The 25148-nt window shown below is 42.4% G+C and overlaps 1 protein-coding gene across 1 annotated transcript in view; it reads right to left on the reverse strand.

Moving 5' to 3' along the window:
• Acot12 (acyl-CoA thioesterase 12) overlaps positions 1 to 15258 on the reverse strand; it is a 41806-nt gene extending 26548 nt beyond the window's left edge. Inside the window, exons 1-4 of the mRNA XM_005356510.3 lie at positions 14937 to 15258; positions 7597 to 7666; positions 4821 to 4881; positions 2165 to 2266 (exon numbers count right to left, since the gene is read on the reverse strand). Of these exons, the coding sequence (XP_005356567.1) occupies positions 2165 to 2266; positions 4821 to 4881; positions 7597 to 7666; positions 14937 to 15066 (363 nt within the window). The 5' untranslated portion in view covers positions 15067 to 15258. The remainder of the gene's footprint in view (positions 1 to 2164; positions 2267 to 4820; positions 4882 to 7596; positions 7667 to 14936) is intronic.
• Between the last annotated feature and the right edge of the window lie 9890 nt (positions 15259 to 25148).

A 25148-nucleotide genomic window follows, 5' to 3' on the forward strand; every position in this document is an offset into this window, starting at 1 on the left:
ACTTAGGGCTTTTCATGACAATGAGACACGTCTGCTCCTGGCAGCACCAATCTACTTCAAGAGGAAGATGGGCATTGAAGAGACATGTTATAAAGTTTGATAGCCATTTGGGCAAGAAACTTCTCTTGCCTGGACTGATGCATAAACTGGACACAAAGAACCCGCAGAGAGAGGACTGCTAACTTGCCTAAAGGTGAGATGATCTTTCAGGGTTCCTGACTCATGAAAGAGTCTGTGAGACATTCTGTAGGATACAGAAGAAAGTGACTGAACTGTCTTTGGAATTTCCTGCTTCGTGGAGGTGTCTGCTGGATACTGGATGAGCCTGTAGGCCGAAGATGAATGCCCCAACGGTACATAGGAACTTTGGGTGACTGTCCAGGCAGCGCGATGTCTCTGTTGTGTATTTCTTATTTGCTTAGGTAATATTATATCCTTCTGGGGGCTTGATGGAGTTGAAGAATGGATAGTTATAGTTTTCCTTAGTTATGATAAAAGATAAAATAGATATAAATATTGTAACTGTAGTTCTTGCTTGATAACTGTTTTGCTATATGTAATTTTACTATGTTAAAATGAAAGCCTTTTTTGTTTAAACAGAAAAAGGGGAAATGTTGTGGGAGTGATTTCTTTCTAATCTGTTGCTTTCATTGGTTAAGTAATAAAGAAAACTGCTTGGCCCTCTGATAGGGTAGAATTTAGATAGGTGGAGTAAACAGAACAGAATGCTGGGAGAAAGAAGCTGAGTCAGTGAGTCACCATGATTCTCCCACTCCAGGCAGACGCAGGTTAAGATCATTCCTGGTAAGCCAGCTTGTGGGCTACATAGATTATTAGAAATGGGTTAGTCCAGGTTGCTAGAGTTAGCCTAGAAAAGGCTAGATATAATGGGCCAAGCGGTGTTTAAAAGAATACAGCTTCCATGTAGTTATTTCGGGCAAAGCTAGCCTGGTGGCGGGCCCGCCACTAATATTACAATAGAGTTGGGAAAGCAGCACCCTTCAGCCATGGGAATTTGCCTACTGCACATTTAATATGAGGTCTGTGTTACAGAAAGTACTCCAGGTGCCAGAAGTCTGTGGGTTCACTTGCCAGCTAAGCATGGTGATGATCTAGCCTAGCTGTGCTATTGGGCTAGGTTTGGAGCAACTACAAAGTATGGTTCAGTGGCCAACTTTGCTGGCTGCCGGGGAAGCATAGCTTTGTCCAAGCTATGTTGGCACTGGAGGCACTGTGGGGAAAATCTCAGGCAAGGAGGAGGAGTGAGCAGTAGACCTTGTCATTGGCAAGTGTTTAGGAGAAGCCATGTTTGCCTATCCTTTGATCATTCCGCAATGAAATACTTAGATTATAATTTGAATTATTGCATTTTTACATGCGTTCATTTCCCCTAGGTATCCTAGCTCTAAGTAGAAGCAACAAGGAGGAAATTTGGGCATTCCACATTGAGGTAGATCTGGGCTCTGGTTGGGTGGGAGCTGAGCAACGTACAAAGACACAGTTCTTTTTTCAAGGATGTTTCAGCCCAGATGCCCTGAAGTTTATTTTTAAACTCTACTAACTCAGCAGCTTTGATATTTTCCTGAAGGTCTAAAAAATGATTGGACCATGACTTTCAATTACTTTCCAAATTTTTCCTGATTAAAAAAAATGTTTGACTTAATTTTGAACTCCATAACTAAAAAAAGAACTAACCCACTAAACAATATTTTTAAGAAGTAGATATGACTTCCAGATAATTTAAAAAACCGTTTTTCCTCTTTCATAAATTTGGTACATTTTCTTTAAGGCATTCCTTTCAAAAGAGCTCCTATTCCATTCTATGATGTCGCCATAGAATAATAGCAATAAATATCAATGAATGAAAACCTTGAGTAAGTGAGTCCTCTCTCTCTCTCTCTCTCTCTCTTTGGTTTTTTTGAGACAGGGTTTCTCTGTGTAGCTTTGGTTGGAGCCTGTCCTGGAACTAGTTCTTGTAGACCAGGCTGTCCTCGAACTCACAGAGATCTGCCTACCCCTGCCTCCCAAGTTCTGGGATTATTGGCATGCGCCACCACTGCCCGGCAGAAGAAGTGAATCTTATAGTAAGAAGAAACCAATTCTAACACAGTAATTCCTGTGCACTGGCTTACGAGAAGGGTACCTGTTCACATGGAAAATTTACCTTTTCTTTTCCGACTGGTTTAGCAACAAAGGTAGAGAAAGCCACACAGAGGAGCTTCTCGGCGCCAGTGAACTTGTCCTGTACTATGACCTTGATACTGATCTGAAGGACAGAAAAGCAAACCATCAGTCATCCAGATAACAGATTCAACTGCGGCATGCAAGATACAGCTACACACTTCTCCTATCCTGCCTTCCGGTTTTTAAATGACATCAGCATTTTAATTTATCTTTAAGTGACACTATCATTTCAATGATGATCTCTAAACTATGACAAATGGAACTCTTCTGTATGTGGGGACACGTACACTTGCCATGAACAATATGTGGGCTCTAACTATCTAGGCTAAGTTATAACAGACTCATCACGCAGGGGAAATACTTATTAACTTTTAGGTTAATTTTCTTCTAGTTACACATGTTATATACAATATAATATTCCATAATACGTACACCTTTATATGTAATATTGCATGTATGTTTTACAAATGTATATATGAGGTACACATTAATGTTTACATACATTATAAATTTATCATGTTGCATTTGAAGTCCTATATTCTAATTCTAGTTTGTCTTGCTATAATAAGCATTTTAAAATCATATTATAAGAGAATGTTCTCTCAAGAACAAGACAGCCTGCCAGAGAGAGGAACTATAACTATTTTTAACCATTAGTCATTACATTTTATACCTTATGATAAAGGGGCAGAACTGCTATGTTAGCTGTGGCTCGGTTTCCTCAGTTTGGTTTTTCTGGGGCAGTCAGCAAGTGACTGAGGCATTCTGTAAGGAGTCTACAGTGGGTGGCTCTCCCTCCGCGTGAAGAGCCTCAAGCTGGCTTTCCAATCTTTGGATTTGGACTAAAAACACTCTCCTCATATCTCGCCCAGGTGAGTAACACTGTCTTCTGAGGATAATGGGCAAGCTGGGTTATCTCAGTTCAGCACGGAGTAATGAATGATAAAGTGCATGTATTTCTACATCCTCACCAGGAACACCGTGTACAAAAATAATCAATAATCCATGACTCACTTTCAGTCTCTTAATTTGAAACAGAAATTTATATTTGCATGGTAAATCTCAAGTTGACTGGATGGTAATGAATCCAACATGAACCAATTATTCTTCACCTCTACAAAAAAGCCCTCACCCACGTGGATGTTCACATTAGAGAAATACACAAGGAAGAAGAAAAATAAAACATCAAACAAGAAAAGTCTAGCTATAACTCTGGAGCGTTAAAGTTCAGACACTATCAGCTACCAGGACAATTGATTGATGTTTATAATGGACCAGTGTGTCAGGGCCATGACATGGGGAGTTGACTAGGTAAGGGAAGAGTGGGTAAGACTGGAATTACACTCTATGTAAAGAAAAATAAAACTAGATAAGGTATAGGAAGCAACTATTTCTACATAAGGGGAAACAGGTGACGAGGGGCGATGATGCCCCAGGACAGGAAAGCAAATGAAAGGAACATAACATTTCCTCTCATCTTGAAGGTGACAGTAGGGAAGGGAAACCCACCTCATCTGAGCTGAAGAAGCAGAGATCAAACAGATCAGGGATCTGGGATTTGTTGGGCAGGGTACCAGAAAAGAGAGATACATACATAAAGAGAGAATTCAGGGAATGTGCATGTGATCTCCATAGGTCTAGATGTAGGGTTGATACCAAACTGTGCATGCACGCCACGAATCTCACAGAACCAGACCAGAATAACTTCGGAGGAAACCGCATCATACTCGGGAGTTGTCAAGTGAACACCTCCTGACCTCACACACTGCTAGGAATCTTCTGAGTTCTCCCTAGGTAGACCTCCCCAAGCCCGAGACTTCCACAGAGTCCACAGAAGACTGCTCACTTCAAGAGGCACCAATTGCCTCTGGTAGCTTTATTGCCTAGCTGGCATTGCAGGGGACATGCATGTTGGAGATGCAGACACACAGTTTGGGTAACAGTATTGTAAGAAGAAGTAAGAACTAGAATCCATAGTTTGCAAAAGCCACACACAAAGACACCCTTCCCTCTTGCATGTTCACTTTGTGTGTATCCTTCTGTGGCATCTGGTGTCACCACGAATGTGAGTGGGGGACATCAGCTCCTTAGCATTCACCTACTGTGTGTCTGACACAGATTTAAGGCTTTCTGAAATTCAGGATCCTTTCTAGGCATCCCCCTTTGTGTTCTGAAAGCAGTGAATGTAACATGAAGGACCAGGCCTGTTTGTTTGGGTTTTTACCCTGCCCAGCTCCCCACAACTGTTTGGCCCCAAAGAAATCACACATAGGTCTCCATAAATTATAAACTGATTGGCCCATTAGCTCTAGCCTCTCACTGGCTAACTCTTACATCTTGATTAACCAATTTTTCTGATCTATGTTAGCCATGTGGCTCAGTACCTTTTTTCAGTGGGGCAGATCACATCCTGCTGCTTCAGTGGTCTGGGCAGGAGTGGGAGGAATCAACTTCCTCCTTCCCAGAATTCTCCTGTTCTCATTACATCATTTCTACTTCCTGTCTGGTTTTCCCGCCTTTATTTCCTGCCTGGCCAGTGTTTATTTAAAACATGATTGACAGAATACAGACAATTCTCCCGCACCAAGTGAAGATGCCCCTTTAGCAGGTGTCCCTAAGGAAAGGATGTCGCTCACCTCCATGCTTGTGCTGAATGCTCTGGTCACTTTTGCTCGGATGGTAATAATTTGTCCAATTCTGTTGTTGTAAAAGAAAGACAGGTCTCAGCAATCCTAGCGCATTTTATTTTAGACTTAGAGATTTTGGTAGACACATGTGGCATAAAGCAATTCCGCCTTTACCTGCTGATAATGCTCATTTACGGAAAACTTGGGCTAAAGCTAATAGCAAAGACAGGTCTTCAGGATAGATGTCAATCATTTAAATCATGCTTATAACCCTAAGAGACTTCTCGCTACTCAATCAGAAAAGAGCTTTGGCAAGGACACTGTACAAGGTGACCTTATTTGCAATAGACACTTTTTTGCATATAGCCACTAATCCCCATATAAATTCAGATAAGCACACAGGCAGAACTGTACCACTGATGCTTACTTTAAAACATTAACTAATAAACAAACAGACCAGCAAACATAAAGGAAAAAGTCAGCTTGCTAGGTAGACATGAGCCCTCAGAGCCGTTCTTCATCCCACCCCTGCTATTGGAACTCTGAAAACTTTGAGGTCAAGTCTTTGGGTCACCGATCCCTTCATCTTAGGGGAAAGTAAGAGATACCCAACGTAGGCTCCTTTGCTTCCCCATCCCACCAGACTCCACCTGAACCACTCTGTCGCGGCTCATTCTATCTTGTATTTGTGTGCTCTGCCCCACCCCATGGCCTTGTCTCCTTACAGGCAGTGTTGTTAGGCCTTCCCCCCTTAACTTTCCACCTCTCTGTTCTGCTTGACTTTCTCAGGCAATGAAAATATTTAAGGTTTCTCCTTCTAAAATCTTTTTTTAACTCTAGTTTATTTACAGATTCGACTTTCCTGGAAGAATCACTGGTCTTTCTAGTTCATACTGCTCACTGAGTTTTGACCAGTGGTGGCACTGAACTAAAAGTGTGGTCAATGAGCCAGGGCTGCTGGGCTTGATAAGGCAAGGTTGTCTTGGGGACACAGGTCCAACAGCATAGAAAGGAATGACTGAAAATTCACTGACAACAGAAAACTTTGTCATTAAATGAAATACTGTTCCTCACTGTGGAGACAACGGTGACAAAATGAATTCCTTCTGAGTGCTGTGAACAAGCCAAGGCAGCATGCCAAATGCTCCAAGTCAGAGGAGACAGCATGCCACTCACCGAGCAACCACCCTGTGAGGTCAATGTGGTGATTCCCATTTCCCTCTCAACAGTGATGTAGTTAGCAACTAGCTGGGCCAGAGTTCAAACCCTGGTCTTATCTGAGTTCAAAGCCATGGACACATGGTTGTCTTGGGCCCCTAGGAAGGGTAGCAATCAGTTCTACTTTAATCACAGTGCAGAGGCTCATTCAGTCCATGAGGTAAGTCAGCTGGTTTTCCTGGAAGAGTGGCCTTATCTACTCAATGCTTTTGTGTACAATCTGAGGCCCTGTACACTGTGTCTCTCATAATCTGTAGCAATACAGTCAGGAAAAGTAGTAGGGGAAGGAATTCACAGTCTGAACAAATCAGTATTTTAGTATCCTTTAAAAAAATGTTTAGATTAATCTGACTGATTTAGAAAGGGATGAAAGTCATACAAGAATCTTCAGAGAGAGGACTTAGGGAATGTTGAATAAAACGGCCTATGCATTTGCATTTTGATGAAGCTGTTCTGTTTTTAGGGATCTTATCCCAAAATTCACTAGCAAAAAAAATATGAATACACGCCATGTAAAGCCATATATTTAGGTATTCCCTGTAATAGCAAAAACAATTCAGTGTTTACTGATGGGTACTCATTGAGTTAGGGATTCAGATGTGAGCATGAGAGTTTCTACTAACACAGCGAACAACCGTGTGCATTGCTCTAGAACGGTTTTCTGGGTGAACTCATATGGGAAAGGTGGAGAAAGTGATATCATATACTGGAACTTATTTTTAAGGAATGTGTATAAATTCTCATTTATATTTAATGTAAAGGGGTAATTATCGGATAAAAGGGTGGACATTTAATAGACAGGAGGAAGTCTTGGGAGCAGCGAGAGAGAAACAGAGTTTCCCAGAGTGAAACGTCTCTTTCCACATTTGAGCCTCCTGATTGTGTTTTAAATGACAAATCAGATACCTACAAAAAAAAAAAATACAGTCTTAGAACACAGAAAGCAGTTGGCCTGGACCCTGTTCACATGATAATTTAGCCCATCTGGAGAAGAGTTCTCTGAGTAACTTCAAATGCGGGGGTTGTGGCTACTTGATGAGCATCTGCTGAATTACTTACAAACTATGACTGGAATTTGCTTCAGAATAATTCACATACGGGAAAGACCACCAAGGGATATGAATATATGAGGGCTGATCATTCACACAGGCTGGTGGTGAGTTCTTGGGATATACCACACCGTTCTCGCTAATTTTATTGTCTAACTTGACTTTCTCTCCCATCAGGGCTGCTAGAACATACAAGCACTCTCACATAGGAAACGTCCCTTAAAATGTACCGTATTTACACACGAGTTAGTGTTGGCACCACACAAATACAGATACCTATTATCATCTGTCATGTAGGAAAAGGAGCCATTAAAGACAGAGTGATATAGCATCTAACGCTGAGAGTAACTGAACACAGCTAATACTGTGTGTGTGCTGAGAACAATGATGACCAGGGACCCCAGGATAGAGCCAAGTGCTTCTGGTTTTCTAAGAAACACGACCAATGACTCCAGATGACTAAGGTGTAATAAACATGGACTGCAAATGAGCCAGAAGCCGGCCGGGAGCGCCCTTACCTGGCCGTGTCCTCAAACAGAATGTCGTCCATTGAGGCAGTGACGCAGGAAATCCCGGCATGTTTTTCAGCTTCAAACACAGATGAAGGAATGCCATGTTAGTAGCTGTGACTGAATGTTTTCGCAAAGGGAAGAAGGGAGAAATCGAAGTCCATCTGCTTTAGTAACAAATCTGCTCACTCACGATAGCACCCCTGTGCCCCCCCCCCCCCACAGAAGCACAGTATGGCCTGTACTTACAGGCAGGCATTTGTTCTGTAATTGTTTCCACTAGGTGATGGAACTGTTCTCTCTCCTGAATTTTAACTTTGGAATCTCCATCTTGAACTTTAAAACCAATACTCAGAAAACTGGCAACTGTAAGTAACAATTTTAGCAAGTTTTTGATGACCCTAAATGTTGTTAGATTACTATCAAACTATTGTCGTTCTTTTGTTTTATAAATTAACATCGGAGCTACATCCACTGTCTCGCCTAGCTTGTAGCTGCACATACTTAAATCACTAATGATTGTGAGCAGGGAGCGGTCTGGGAGCCCCTGAGACACCTCCCACATCAGAGGGGGATGTCTCTGGGAATCAGGGACACACAGGAAGCAGGCAGGCTGTGCTCATCACTTATTACCAAACTGACCAATCATGACGATGTTGTAGAAGGAGAGAGTTGGTGAGGAGGCACTCGACCTTTTCCATGGTCTATATCTGCCCACAATTGCTTTGATTATTGGTTTTGCTTGACATAAAAACACCAGAATTCATGCTATTTGGAAAAGATTTTATTCTTCTTTTGTTCTTGTTTTGTTTTTTCTTTATTTGTTTTGGTTTTTTGAAACAGGGTTTCTCTGTGTAACAGTCCAGTTAGCTGTCCTGGAACTAGCTCTTATAGACCAGGCTGGCCCTGAGCTCACAGTGATCCACCTGCCTCTGCCTTCCGAGTGCTGGGACTAAAGGCGTGTGCCACCACCACCTGGATGCTATTTGGAAAAGATTTTGATGTGTGTTTCTGCCAGTAGAGGAAGTCAGTCAAAATCCAAGAAGATTTTCATTGACCTTTTTTGTTTTCTTTTGAGAGAAAGTCTAGAATGGCCAAGAACTCACTTTGCAGCCCAAACTGACCTCCAGTACACACACTCACTCACACACACACACACACACACACACACACACACACACACACACGCATGCCATGCACGGGGGCAGCTCCGAGTGCTATGTGAGCATCACCTTGCTTGGCTCACTGGTTTCGATTAAAGAACTTTTGGCTTCATTCTTAAACTCAAAGGCATCACAGCTGATACACCTTATAGAAGTGACAGTGAATTAAACCAAATTCTTGTACATTGATGTAACGGATTACAATATAAGTACCAACTGATCATCTCAGGTAAAAGGAGGTGAGAAATTAACCATTTAGAACTCTGTGTGAGCGCAATGGGCAGGGAAGAGGCTTTGTTAGCTACAAAACAAGCCAGCAATAAGACGGGATATTGAAGTGTCAAACTCTCAGCCTCTTCAGAGTGGGCTCAGCTTAAGGCCAGTAGAGCAAACAGGAGGTGTGCTTGGCTGATTTCTAGGTATTGAGCAGGGTCAGTGTCATTATTTTACCAGTTTGGCTAGGGGCTATTATAGATCATTTCTGAGTCAAATCCTTAGAGCTGCTATTTTTCCGGAGAAGTACTGGATGTTCTCAAAAACAAACAATAAAACATTGACAAAAGAGTACCTAGTAAACACCCAGTCCACGAAGGGACAGGTTGTTAACTTAGAGTGTTCTTATTAACAGAGTATGATGTGTATACCAATGATTGAATAATAATGTTAATGAGGTCACCAATAGGAACATAGGGCTGCATTACATTTTCCAGGGGGCTGCTATGCTTACAGAGCTGAGGGCTAGACCATAGGAAGGACCAGGGAGAGTCAGCAGCAGGTAACAGCATTTACTAAGCACTTCTTATTGGCCATGCACCAAGCTATGCATGTCAATCACAGAAGGCTAGTACTATTACTGGTTCCATCTTAAATGAAAACATTTAATCCTAGACAGATTCAAATGATTGTTCTAGTGGTTTTTGACTACATAAAATAGGAAATCAAGAAAAGAGTTGGGTAGAAGAAGCCCAGACGGCTATCAGAGAGTGCCTCACTGAATGTAAACCCCAGCAGCCATACTTTCTACTACAAACCTGCAGGAACCAATAACAAAGAAGACAAAGATATGAGTAGTCAGCATAAGGTCCCTTGCTTTTGGACATGACTATGTGTTGTCTTTTCTTCATTTTTCAAGTATGCCAGTAAGATGGCATGAATTCAAAAGAACTCATGGTTGTCCTTGTCCTTACGTTTAGATATCCCTTCCTACTTTCTCACAGTAGAAAAACTTAGTGATATTGCTGATTACCTAGGGAAAGTTGGAAACAGATTAGCAGAGTGATGACAGAATAAGCCAAGGTGTCCACGTAGAGGGCTCTTGAGCCCAGATCTGAGCTGTAGCGGGGCAGATGGGAGAGGAGAGCGGGAAGGAAGGCTGCTGAGGAGACAGAACAGTGATCCCAGCGAGCCTGTGGCTAGAATGGAGACACAAGGAAGAGGGCTGAGATGGAGCTAGAGGGAAGGCCGAGAACAGATCCTGAAGAGGCCTGGAGGCTCTTGCTTGTCATCATTTTAGAGCTGTTATTATTAGATATTGTTCATTGTCTTCTGATCTCTGCTGTGACCATTTGGCTGCAAACTCTAATGCACTTGGGTCGATGAGGTATCTGCTGTTGCTAATGAGGTCGGTCGTAATTTTAGTCATTGCTCTCCTACACTGAGCGCAACCTTTCTGGTTGCTTTTAAGCATATCTGATTATAATATGCCTATGTATTATAATTTTTAAATTAATCTTGATTGGTGTTCTATAGATTTTAGAATCTGTATTCTTTTCAGCATGTTTTGGGGGAATTAAAGCCATTCTTCTCTGATTAGGGGTGAGTTTGTCCTACTTTCTTCCTTGGGGACTTTATACAGACATAAAAGCTTTGTTTTCTTTTTTCATGACTGTATGAGACTTTGTATATGTGTGTATGGTGCCGGGGATTTAATTCTGACCTCGTGCATGCTAGGCAAGTGTGTTATACCATTGGCCCATAACCCCAGTTTTTTGGTTGTTTGCAAGATCAGATAATTTATACTGATATATTTTCACATTTGCTAACTTTTCCCCCAACCATCTTCAATCTGTAGTGAAGGTTAACTAGTATATTTTAAATTTTATGTTAGTTTTCAGCTATTGACTTTCCATGCTGTTTCCCATAAGACACTTTCTATTTCTCTTTTTGAGGTTTATTGCCTTTTTTTGTTCTTTACAATAATATTATCAGTTTCCTTGATATGATTATGATAGCTGCATTCAAGTCCCTGAATTTTAATTCCAGCATCAGTGTCGTCTGTAGATTGGTCTATTGATAATCTTTGGAGAATGAATTCTGTTTGCCTGCTTATTTCTGTGTCCCTGTTTTCTATTATCTCCAAGCCCTCATTGGTTTATTGTTGAAATAGTGGGTTCTGATGAGCTCTTTGAAAAGGATTAGTTTTTCTTTTGTTGGTTTTTTTTTGAAAAAGCAAGTAGTTACAGTTACTAAGTCCAAACTATAAACCCGTCATTTTAGAGATGGCCACGGCTCCTTCACTTTTTTTTTTTTTTTCGGTCTTTACTAGGAGGTTGGGAGTTTGTCCTATATACACAGATTCAAAGTGCGCCAGATACCTGGCCAAGGATTACAAGCATGGTGCTTTGCCTCCCTGGCTTTCTTTTTTCTGAAAACATCTCTCTTCATATTCTAGTAAATGCATTTTCCTCAACTACTGTCCTTTGGATGTTCAAACTGACAAACGTGTAGATTTCTAACTAAGTATTTAACTGGGAGAATACTCTCTCATCTGTAATATCATTAAACATCCTCTCCTCCCCACATGCCCCATAAAACTAAAAAAGAATTAAGGAAAAAGGAAAAGCTAGGCCACGGGCATTCTTCTCTCCCAGTGTAACTTTCATGTGTTCTAAACACTTTTCGTTCACTTCTCTGTCACCTTAATTTACCTTTATTTGCTGTTTTGTTCAGCGTTAATCATTGTTACCTGTGGGGGAAGGTTTTCTGATAGGAAGTTCTTGACCAGGCTAGTGGAAAAACTAATTTAGCCTTTTAGTAAAGAAACAAAAGGTAAAGATGAAAAAAAAATATCTGACATGATGAGATAAGCAAATTCCGAATGCACTTTAGAAGGATTATGAAGATGAGATCAGAGTAAAGATGAGACCAGAGAACAGTTTGAGAGCCTCTCTGAAGCCCACAGGGCAGGGCGCTGGTGCTGGGGCTGGCGCTGGGGCTGGTGCTGGGTCTAGGCAACAGTATGGAGGCTCAGCACAGGGGCTGGTCTTAAAAGATTCCTCCAGAAGGAAGCGTTAGCAAATCCAGAAAGAAAAGCATCATACACTGAACGTGTGGAGAAGGAACCGATGTGGACAGCATGTCAAGGCTGAGGCCTAGATTTAACAACACAGGGGAGTGAGGTGATGCTCGATGCTCCTTAAAAGTGAACATTCAGAAAGATTCACTGTTGCCATGGAGGGGAACTGTCGTCTCAAGAGAGTTCAAAACAAGGAACAGACGTGAGGGTGGAGGGTGACTCAGTGATGGCTTCAAGCTTCTGGGCTGAAAGAGGGGAAGAGGAGGGGCCCCCAACAGCTATGAGGCCTAATGCTGATGCAATTGGAGTTGTGTGATTTTTTTATTTAAATATTGAGAAGCTGTTTTAGAATCTAAACTCGAGGGTTACAGCAGTGTCTTGGGGACATGACTATGGTCATTATTTTTCTTAGGAAACATTAACTGTACAGAGCACTGGTCAACAGAACTCAATGCCAGAAAAAAAATGGCTCTTGCATTGTTCTTCAGATTCATCCACATTACCTGAATAATGTCCCTCACTATGCGGTGTCTTTTATTTCCAAAGAGTGCTCAACATGGCCATCATCTGTATAACTTTATCATAATGATGCTCTAGCATTTGCAATATTAACATTACCAGTCATGATGTTACCAACAGCAATATAATTGCTAAAGCATAGTGTGATTGGTTGTCTACAGTCTTCCCAGGATCCATGTTTCCAAAAACGTCAAACTAGAAACTTTTATGTCAGTTTCATTCAGTTGCCTTAGAAATAGGTATCCTTATTACCGGCAATGCCACTCATTTCCATACTTTTTCTTTTATTTACATGTGGGTAAACTTTGTATTTCTGATTCCTTGTTACACTGCTGTGATCCAATCCAAATCTTGTTAGAAACTATTTGTTAAGACAGAAACCAAACACATCAGCCAATTGAAAGCAGAGTGTCATTGCAAATGCAGCTGAATTTTACAGGTGGTTAACATGCAGGGTTAATCTACCCAGCACTGGATTAATCTAGCAAGAAAAGTGGGTCCGTAATATTGTGAGCTTTACTTCTGTGCGGGATAAGGAACCCAGCTAGAACACAAGTCTTGCAAAGCTCCCTCCAGGGCTACTTTGTCACCTGAACACACATTTCCCCAGAGCTGGGACGAGGCAGTGGTAATCGAGGTTCGGCATAGCGGATGGACTTAAGAGACTAGGGACTGTGAGGGAATGGGGGAAGATGCTGAAGCCAGGAACAAGGCATGGAAATGGCCAAGAAGAACAGGTGTGACGTTCCCTGGGGAGAAGAGCTTTGATGGTGCCCATGGTACATTGTTTGTATGGAAAACACAATGTCACACTGTTCTTAACCGGGATGTCCTATGGATGATCAGTCTGGAGTTCTGAGCTAGGCTCAGAATCAACTCATGTCTGTCTGCCTGGCCCCTCCGAGAATGAGTTTTCAGCATAAAAAAAAAAAAAAACAAAAACAAAAACAAAAAAAAACATCTATAAAGAATGAGGGGAGTTTGGGTTTTACTTCAAGGATGATGGGAAAATGCTGAGCAGCCCTAAGCTGGGGGAGAAGAGTTGGGAGTCGCTGATATGATTCAGGTACTCAAAGTTCTCTGTGTTTAGATAACATCCCAAGGAAGCAAGATTGTACTAGGACACCAAAGAAATGTCTCCAGAAGGGAGGCATGGTACAGTTTATTTGTATCCAAGACTATTCCCCTCACTGGTCAAAGACAAAAGAAGTCAGCATGGGTTTAGGAGACCCAAGTTTCAAAAGTACTGCTCAACCCAGGCTCTCAGTGAGAAAACTATTTGTACTATAACCCACTGTTATATTCCTCGATGTAAGCCAGTCCAAGTCAGAGCCTGAGTGTAGCGATGCAGAGAGGCTGGCTTTCGTGGTGAGACCATCACACAGCACTATGGACTGGGTGGACTGGACAATAGACATTTAGCTCCTTTGGACTGGCCAAAGCTTTCTTCCTGATTTGCAGATGGCTCTTGCAGTAGCCTGACATGCGTCTATGCTCCAAGACACGGTCCTTTGGGGTCAGGATGTGCCCTTATCTTCTTGTTAACCTGCTTACTCAATTATCACTTCCAATGTGCAAACATTGGGGATGGCATGAAGACATCACTAGGTCCATACTAGATGTTTTTGTTATCACCCTCACCCCTAGTGATTGGGGGAGGGGGGTGGAACGCAAGGGCTTCACAACTGGACTACACCTCCAGGTCTTCTTGCTGTTTTCACTCTCATCCTCTCAAGGCTTCCCTGACTGCCTAACAGCTGGTGGCAGTAAACAAACAGAGAAGGGAATCTGGCAAAGGAGCAGTCTTTCCCCGAGGAAACATTTAGATCCCTTGAGAAAGCAGGAACTGTGAGCAGTCCTCTTAGAAAGCCTTTGCTGTTGCAGCAAATAATCTCGTTGTTTGTAAAGAAAATATGTTAACGTGTGCATGTGTGCGCACAAAACCAGGGCTTCATGCTTGAGTGTGAACCCTTTTTTTCTAGCCTCCGTTCCACTTAGTCAGTGAACTCAATCTTTAGAATTTTAAATATGGTTAAGTATAGATACAAGAAATCTACATAACAAAGTCTTTTGGCTGGTCTTCACTCTTGTGTGTTGAAGGGAGTCCTGTGAAGTGAACATTCAGGACCACTGGTCTAGGGTGCTGTCAGGAGCTGTCTCAGTCATCACTTCTGTCTTCACAGCGCTCCTGCTTTCTGCCCTTGGGAACATTGCCTTTTCCCTTGGCTTCCTTCTCCCAAGCTGAGGCTTCCACGCCACCCTAGCGCATCCCCTGTTGCTACCTTTCAGGATCCCCAGATGCCCTAGCCACCCTGGCCAGCAGCAGCAGCCCGCCCTGCCCGACGGTGCCCTGGCGTGGGCCCCGCACTCACCTGCCAGGCAGGCGGTGGTGTCCATCCACTTGAGTAGCTGTCCTGCGCTCAGCTCGCCGCGGGAGTCCGCGTGTGCCGGCTGAATGGCCTGGCTCATGAGCACCTCGCCCCGCGCCACCGTCGCTTCCATGGTCCCAGCTGAGAGAGCCAAGCGCCAGTCGCCAGCGCCTGGACATCCCGCTCCCCCGGGGCCCGCCCCCGTTCCAAAGGGCGCCGCCTGCTCCCGCTGCCAGGTGCTTAGGAGGTGAGAGGTCAGGGTCCCACAAGTCACCCCCGTACTGCAGCACTGCAGCGAGGAGGGCGAGAGAGGACTCCCGGCCTCTCCCCGGTCAGAACCCGAGCGCTGCCCCAGCTCTAAAACTGGGGCGACTCTAGATTGCAGAACCGCTGAAGACCTAGGCAGAGGAGGGCGCATGAGAAGGGATTGCACGCTCTTGGCTTTGCTAGGCTTTGGGGTTTTGTTGCTCTGTCGGTTTAATAGGTGGCCCTTTGTATTTTTTTTTTTTTCCTACTCGACATTGCAACACTCCAGGCCTTTGTTCAAACTGTACCTTCTAATTCTTAGGACACTGTAATGGCTCCAAAAATCATTTTGTTAGGAAATCGATTCTGCTGATAAGCAAAAAACAAAAGGTCATAGGAAGCTGGAGTGTGTAGGGACATCAGAGCCACCCAACTAGAGAAGGCTGCAGTCTTTAGATTTATCTATAAAACATAAGATCTGAAACTGTCACATTGTTACCAATGATCCCCACAAGTCCCCAAAGATGCCTTCTTCAGCCCTCTTCATGGGAGACAAATCTAGGACACTACCCATGAACTGAAGGACCACACTCAGGCTACAGCCACTATGCTTTCTTTGTAGAGCTCCGGCACCGACTTTACACAGCAGTTCTTGTCAGGGAAACAGGGGCATCAAATGCCTTCAGGGGCTCCTAGGTGCATGGATGGCTGCCTTGTGTGCGGTCTGTGCACACTTGTGGATGAAGTCACAGAGACCTGGACAGGTGAGCTAAGACATGAAGACCAGCTCTTTGGAAGTCAGGACCTCCTGTCTTTCTTGGGACCTCACTGACTTTAGGGAATGACACTGGCCTCTGGCCACCAAGTGCAGCCCAGGAGCATCAAGAAGGAGAGCCTGGCTTTTATTATTATTACTAATATTATCATTATAATAATAATTTTTATTACTATTGGTATTTCAAGACAGGGTTTCTCTGTAGCTATGGAGCCTGTCCTGGATAGTTTTTATTTTTTTAAATGCCATGTATGTATGTGCCGGGGTGTGGGCATGTGCACCTACCTAAGTGCTGGTCCTCAGAACCCCTAGACTGGAGAACTGAAATCTTCTTGGAACTGGAATCACAGGCAGTTGTGAGCCCCCTGATGTTACAACTGAGAGCCCACTCTCTGGAGAGCGATACTAGCTGTTAACCAGTGACCCATCTTTCCAGCCCTGAGCCTGGGTCCTTTGCCTCCCCTCTAAACACACACATACTTAGCAAGCAAGGCGGGAAGGAGTGCTGACTTGAAGGACTTCAGGAGCCTTCCTATCTGGCCAGTTGCAGACTACATGAACACAAATAAAAGTGGAATGCCTTCAGTTAGGCAAGGAGGAGGTTTGATTTTGTAAGAGGCATGAGGCAATTCAACAGGACGTTTCAAAGGGGGGATCTTGTGTAGCGCAGGCTGGATTTGAACTTTCCTGTTTTACCGCTGCATTGATTTTAAAATCAGTGAAAGCCGCTGTATCCAAGATGATCCCTTTTCACAGACATGCAGTTGTTATTCATCGGCAATGTGACTATGTCCATATCCTGTGTAGTAATGTCTGGGGTGTTCTTAACACCTTTGTATCTATCTTCTGTCATGACAACCATCACTATTTAGGGATTAGTGAATGAGAGGGGCTGTTCAGCTTGTACTCACTCCATCTACTGATAACTCTATGGGAGGTTTTCGTTGATGTTCGACTTGGTCATGTGACTTGTTTGGGGATGGAAAGTGTGCTAGGTTTCTCCTTGGACTCCAGGAACATCTGACTTTTGTCATAAGGAGACTCTGCACCCACTAATGACATCACCAGCTGACTGGATTCACATACTTTCGTTATGTTACTGGTGGAACCCCACACCCATAGCTTCACAGAGCCTTCAACATCCATGAAGACTTATGAATGAGGCATTACTGCTCAGAGTTGAATGCCAGTGCGGTGAGGGGGCTCATTTGTTACACAGTAATAACACAGTGGGGTTTTATTTATAAATGCTTGGGGGAATTTATTAAAGTATTAGAAGTGGACGTATCTGTGGTCCAAGGTGCATTACTTTGAGTAAAAGCTGTGAACTAAAATGATAATATTGAATTATGTCCCTTCACATATTTGAGTTGTTATCACTTTTTGGCACCTCATAAATGTTTAAGCTTGGGTATAAGAAGACATCTTCCAAAGATGTGATTTGAAAATAAGACAACATGTGTTTGTATATGTCTATCTGAGGACACCTCACCAAAGAAGAGGCAGAGCACACAAACTCACCATTGTGTTTTCTTGTTTTGCCACCTCTGTTTGGGTGGCTTGATTACAGTTCCATCTCTTTTGTTGGAGTCACATGAATTTTCATCTCAATAGCCTGAAATTCTGTTCTTTTCTGTTTCCCGGATGGTCCTCTTCTCCCGTTCCCGGTGAAATGTCATCTGTGTTCGAGAACAATTTCTATCTCAAATTCCCTGGTATAAAAATTCCATTGTTTTATTTGTGGCTAGAAACCAATTATGAGTGAGTACATCCCATGTTCATCTTTTTGGGTCTGGGTTACCTCACTCAGGATAGTATTTTCTATTTCCATCCATTTGCATGCAAAATTTGAGAAGTCATTGTTTTTTACCGCTGAGTAGTACTCTAATGTGTATATATTCCACACTTTCTTCATCCATTCTTCCACTGAAGGACATCTAGGTTGTTTCCAGGTTCTGGCTATTACAAATAATGCTGCTATGAACATAGTTGAACAAATGCCCTTGTCATATGATCGGGCATCTCTTGGGTATATTCCCAAGAGTGGTATTGCTGGGTCCAGGGGTAGGTTGATTCCGAATTTCCTGAGAAACCGAAACACTGATTTCCAAAGTGGTTACACAAGTTTGCATTCCCACCAGCAATGGATGAGGGAACCCCTTCCTCCACAACCTCTCCAGCAGAGGCTATCATTGGTGTTTTTGATTTTAGCCAATCTGACAGGTGTAAGATGATATCTCTGGCGATGGATGGAGATAGAGACAGAGACCCACACTGGAACACTGGACTGAGCTCCCAAAGTCCCAATGAGGAACAGAAGGAGGGAGAAGATGAGCAAGGAAGTCAGGACCAAGAGGGGTGCACCCACCCACGGAGACAGTGGGGCTGATCTATTGGGAGCTCACCAAGGCCAGCTGGATTGTGACTGAAAAAGCAGGGGATAAACCCGGACTCTCTGAATATGGCGGACAATGAGGGTTGTTGAGAAGCCAAGGACAATGGCACGGGGTTTTGATCCTACTTCTTGTTCTGGCTCTGTGGGAGCCTAGCCAGTTTGGATGTTCACCTTCCTAGACCAGGATGGAGGGGGGAGGACTTTGGTCTTTCCACAGGGCAGGGAACCCTGACTGCTCTTCAGACTTGAGAGGGAGGGGGAGAGGAGTGGGGGGAGGGCGGGAGGAGTGGGAGGCTGGGAGGAGGCGGAAATTTTTTCTTTCTCAATAAAAAAAAAATAAAAAAAGAAAAAAAAATTCCATTGTTTGAAGAAAGCCTCCACATTTGTCCTTTTATATCCAGAGATATCTTCTGAGGATAAACAGGATGCAGAGCCAGGCCACTTTTAAAGATCATGCGCAGAACAGGAAAACTCACCAAACAGAGAATAGAGCTGCAAATCACATAATTTCGAGAGAGGAGACCCTCTTCAGAATGTGTGAAGTTAGGGTCTCCTCATCCACCCTCATGCTCCCTTGTTAAACAGGACAAGAGGATACCAATAGCTGGCACAGCCGGGGCGCCAACAGTGAGTGCTGAGGCCATGTGGACAGGAAGAGAATGGGAGCAGCTGATGCATGCACTGTGCCCTGACAGGAAAGGCAGACAGGACCCCCTTCACCGCAGGAGGCAAACCCCAAGCTGAGGGTTGGGCTGGTCCACATATTTCATACCAAGATTATTAACTCCTTCTGTTGTTGGTTTTATTTTGTTTTGTGAGATCATGCCTGATAGTTTCTCTGTGCTAGAGGCTGGACTCAAACTTGTAGCAATGCTCCTGCCTCAGCAGCACAAGTGCTGTATTTACAGGCATACATCACCATAGCCATTTTTATTTCTTCTATTCTTTTCCCAGAACTCTCTTTGTTTGGTTTGGTTTAGGGTCTTGGAAGTATTTCCCCTGTGGATTCTGCAACTGGAAGTATTGTGTAGCTCCATTGATCTTTAAAAGCCTAGGATGCTCTGGTGAAGATCTTGGAACCACAGGGGTTTCCTTTGGGGCGATTTTTAAATTATGGATTTACTTTTTAAATAGTTACTAGCCCACTCAAGTGATCTAACTCATGTAATCATTTCTGGTTTTAGAAGATCGGTATAGGTATGCTCATCTCAGAAGGCGACCTGCCACAGGCAGAGCGGAGCTCAGGGCTGAGCTGGTGTTTTTCTCCGGTTGGGCAGCACCGTGCCAGCTCTGCTAAACCCCATTTCACAGCTGTCCCTTCCTGACTCTCCAGTTTCAGCGCAGGACGCCATCTCCTGACTACTGTTTCCTTGCATTGCAAACAGGTTCTCCTGATTCTTCTGTCCTCTGGTGACCAGACAGGTTTCATTGTTTGGTGCCTCTGTTGTAAGAGGCATTGCATCAAAAGGACAGAGCTTCGCTGGCAGCCTTCCCCAAAGTCTTGTCTGTTTAACCAAGGCCACTCATATGATGCGGGGAGGCCTTGGCGATGTGGGAGGTAGCCCTAGATCTTGTGCTTCTGTCTGAGTCAGGCTGTTCCATTGAATATATCACTCTGTTTGTTTCGCCACATTAAACTTCGGTTTCTATAAAATGGATACTTTTCCTACTCCATGAAGTGCACTCAGACCACAGAATTATCGTTATAAAGTATAATAATCAGTACCAATATGATTTATCATTTATTTATTAAGTGTCCTTCAAGTCTCAAAACTATCCTGCAGGTAGTGTCTCCTTAGAGAGTTGAGTCTAATAATGAACACAAAACATGTCACATATCCCTATAAAAGGTATGCACTATTTTAAAATCCCCATTTTACAGTTAAGGAAACTGTGATAACTTTCCCAAGATCCCATGACTAGGAATTGGTAGTAACAGACCTGGCTCTCACCTCAGTTGGGCTGTGATATCCACGAGCAAGGTCTGTAGCACATGGATTCAGTGGGAGGGATGGAAGGGATGTCCTGTCTGCCTGACTCCGCTGGCCCTGGAAGGGATGGAAGGGATTCCTGTCTTCCTGACTCCACAGGCCCTGGGAGGGAGGGAAGGGGTGTCCTGTCTTCCTGACTCCACAGGCCCTGGGAGAGAGGGAAGGGGTGTCCTGTCTTCCTGACTCCACAGGCCCTGGGAGGGAGGGAAAGGGTGTCCTGTCTGCCTGGCTCTATAGGCCCTGGGAGGGAGGGAAAGGACATCCTGTCTGCCTGACTCTGCAGGCTGTGGGAGGGATGGAAGAAAACAACTACAAAACTACGACATTCTGTAAACATCTCAATTAGAACCCTAAACATAAATAGACTTAACTTAAAAGATGTTTGCTTTTAAAAAATGCAATCTAACTATCATTTTCTCCAAAATAACACATATCACTGGCAAAGACATAGAGAAATAGAGAGTCAAAGGACAGAGGGTGATACATGAAAACAAAAGCCCAAACCAGCTAGCATAGTTTTTCTGATATCTGAAGCACGTTGGTTTCCAATAAAAGTAGTCAAAGAAATAAAGATAGACACCACATAGCAATACAAAGGATAATCCATCAGGAAGATATATAAATTGTAAGTACCAATGAGAGCTGAGGCTCTCTGATTCATAAAATAAAGACTAATGGGAATAAAGAGTCCTGAAGCAATAGAAATGTCTTCAATTTCCTGTTCTCGTCACCAGTAGGCCATCCAGACTAAGCCATTTCAGAATTAGCCTGCACCATAGATGAAACGTACTGAGGCGCTGACAGAATATTTCATTCACTATTCTTTCCAGCAGCCAGTGGAACCTTCTCTAGAACAGATCACATGTTAGGCCATAAAGCAGTATGAAGAACTGTAAAAGAGTCAAAGCAATGTATTTGGTCTGATCATAGTAGAATACAACTAACTGGAAACTGATACCAAAAGGAAATATACAAAGAGTTGGAGATTGAAAAGTGCACGCTTAATGACCAATGAATCACTGAATAAATAAATCAAAGAGGTAACTCAAAAGTTAACAGAATCAAATGAAAGCGAAAGCATAGTTTATTGGAACCTTTAGAATACCGCAGAGGTTGTGCTAAGTAGAAAATTTATAGATATTAGTGCATTCATTAAAATAACCAGGGATATCTAACCCTAAAGAAAGTGGGGTTAGAAGGGACATATCCAAACATAATAAAAGTTGTATATGACAGTCAACATTATATGAGTGGGAGGAAATTGGAAGCATTTTCTTTAAAATAAGGACTAACAGAAGAGTTTCCACTTTCTCCACTACTATTTAGTAAAGTGCTTGACATCTTAGCCAGAGTAATGAGGGAGAGAAATATAGGACAAAAGCTAGAAAGAAAAATTCCAAATTATCTCTATTTGTAGACGATAAGACACCAGCAATTCAACTCAACCAGAAAAATCTTCAATCCAGAAAAATCTTCAATCTGATAAAAAACTTCCCGCAAAGTAGGATGCAAAATTAACATGGGAGAAAAATCTTATTATCTGATGGGAAGATTAGCATCTAGAATATAAAAAGAACTCAGAAAGATAAGCACCTCAAACCCAAATAATCCAATCAACCAACAGGCTAATGAATTGAATAGATAGCCTTCAAGTGAAGACTCATGAATGACCAATACACATATAAAATATTAATTATTCTTAGTTATTAGTGAAATGAACAATGAAACTACATTGAGGTTCCATCTCATACCATTCAGGATGGCCATATAAAGAAAAATTTAAAAATAAAACTGCAATGAGGATGTGATGAAGATTCTTCTAATTCTAATGGTGGAATATAAACCAGTACAACTACTATAAAACCAGTATGAGGTGCCTCAAAAACTAAAAAGTAGAACCACTGCATGACTCAGCTATAAGTCAGCATACAACAGTGATGTTCAGGCATTTATATTTGCTGCATATTACTACTTCACAATAGCCGATATATAGAATTAGTTTAGTCCATCAACATTTAATGGACAAAAAAATTGTGGTATACACAAAATGGAGTTTTATCTATAAAGAAGTACTTTGGCAGAAAAATGCATGAAATTGGAGATTATGTTAAGTGAAACAAGCTATACTCAGGCATACATTATGTTTTGCTCCATATGTAGAATCTAGACTTTCCCTGTCCCTCACCCCTCTTTCTCTATGTATGATTGTAATATGAAAATAGAAGCAGAAATGTATGGGGAAAACAGAAGATAATAGAGAAAAAGAAAGAAAAATATCACATGCTCTCTCATATGAGAACACACACACACAGAAAGCAGATGAGTGACTATTTGGAAGGATGGGGCCAGTAGACACAGAAGAATGAAGGGATGAGAATGGAAACACAACAGCACAATGAAAATGTCATAACGAAACCCATTATTTTCTGTAGCAAATAAAATGGTGTGCAAAATGTAAAACAAACAAACCTACATACAAACAAAATGCCAGCAGCTTGAATTCTACCAGAGAGTGTACCTGGACCACACCCAGAGTAACCCTCCTGACAGTAGCCTTCTCAGGTTCACATCACAGGACATTTCTCTCTTTTTGGTCATGCCTCAAGCAGATTCTCAACGAATTTTTTTCATTTCTGTCTTCCTGGAATTAAAACATTCCTAGGATCTATATTAGATCTAGGATTATAGCAGCAAGAATTATATGAGGACACTTGAATAACTTGCCTCTTGTGACATTCCTGGTGAACCTCGGACCAGTGCATGTGTTACCCTGAGAAAGCCTCTAATGGGGATGCTGCAGGAGTACGGACTGATGAGGATTATAATGGCATTAGACATACTGCCAGTAAAGGCTGGTCTGCTGTTGTGGGAACTCTTTCAGCCAATAGCCTTTAAGATACCAGCCCACTTGGGCATGATCTCATATACTATAAATGCATCCATAAAGCTTGCACATGCTCTCTCCTCTGGCTGCTGGATTTGTTTCCTGTTCCTCATTTATGCAGAGGACTGTGATCTGTGAGTCTACCTCTAAATAAATAACCCTTCATTATACTCAATTCTGAGCTAATGTGGGATTTCTTTTTCTCGTCTATCTTCATCTGGCACCCAATATGAATCTCAACTCAATATTACTGGGTGGACTGGCCTAAAAGACCCAAAAGGTCTGCGACCCAGAAGGCTACCCACCCCCAACTTCTTGGCTTGATTTCACCTACAAATGGTGTCAACATGGATAATACATCCACATAAAACCTGAGAGAGCTTGGGAAGTAATTCTAGACACAAAAGAACAGAGTTAAGTATGTCTTCTTGGTAGCAACATTTTCTCTCATGAATTCTGTTTGCTAGAAGCAAGTACATCTCATTCAATAGAGGCTTCCTGACTCAGCTTTAGTTATAAAAACCTTGTAGCTCTTTTAAGAGGCCCTGACAGCAAACACTTAAAAGGTGTTTATGAATAGCATGTTTCTTGGTGGTGGCAGGGGCCTTGAAACTCCATAGGGTTGTGACAATAAACATGGCTCTGACCAGTACCTCTGCCATGAGGCTAGACTCTCAGAAAGTGAAGGAATGGAGTGGACCCAGTCATCAAAGCCACAGCTTTAATCCTAGTTATGTTGTTTACCAAATTAAAGACTCATGTTGTCAGAAAAAGAAAGACCTATAATAAAGATAGATTCAGATGTAAGAAACCACTAAACAGTTTACATTGTGTTTAAAAATATATGCAGGCTTGGGAGAAAAGGGGAAAAGATAAAGTCCTCAGAGAGAGATGGGGGAGGGAGGGAGAGTAGTTGGGTATGGTGGCACACCTTTAATTTCAGCACCTGGGAGGCAGAGGCAGGCAGATCTCTGGGAGTTCAAGAACAGCCTGGTCTACAGAATGAGTTCCAGGACAGCCAGAGATACACAGAAAAAAACCCTGTCAAAAAAAAAAACAACCAAAAACTAAAAATAAAAATAAAAGAAATAGAGTTTAAAATAAAGCCATGTAGACATGGAAAATACACAGGGAATCTGAATACTGTATGTTATTGTATTGTTTTTACTTGTTTGATAGCGGAGAAAGGCTGTTTGAAGACATTTGATTATGAATACTGCAAGATTAATCCATATATATTCTAAAAATGCCTTGACTTCAAAATTTAAGTCAAAAGATACGTTACTTTGGAGAAGAGGTTTTGCTTTTGTTTCCACAGGAAATGAGAGGCTGTGGATTTATTTTGGGTTAAGCAAAGTCAGGTTTTATCAAGGAAGACCCCCTGAAAATTCTCCGATAAGAGTGGATGGCCCAAATGATCCAACATTTCAAAGGACCTCTGTTGGAATTTCCTTTGAGTTCTACATTCAGAACAGCCTCAAGGCTGCTGGCTGAAATGATCAAGCCTCACAGAATATTCCAGCCAGGGCTTGACCATAATCCTAAATTTTCTTTCGGTCCCCATAAGATTATCATCACCCCTAATCAATATAAGTAGCCTAGAAAACTACACCCACATTCTCAAAAAATGGATTATGGATGTTTGTCTTTGTTTAGAGTATTAGTTACAACTTGTTATGGATAACAGTCAGGAAAAAAGCTAAACAAAAGAGATTAGAGTCAGAGTTCTTGTTTTGAAAGGGGGGAAAAGGAAGTACTGTGGGACAATGGTCTTGTACCTTGTAAAGATTTGTCACTTGAATTTAATAAAATGCTAATTGGCCAGTAGTCATGCAGGAAGTATAGACAAGGCAACCAGAATAGGAGAATTCTGGGATGAGAAAAGGCTCTGTCTGCAGTTGTCACTCAGATGCCGAGAAAGCAA

This window comes from Microtus ochrogaster, chromosome 19 (assembly GCF_000317375.1).
Source record: "Microtus ochrogaster isolate Prairie Vole_2 chromosome 19, MicOch1.0, whole genome shotgun sequence".
Lineage (NCBI taxonomy): Eukaryota > Metazoa > Chordata > Mammalia > Rodentia > Cricetidae > Microtus > Microtus ochrogaster.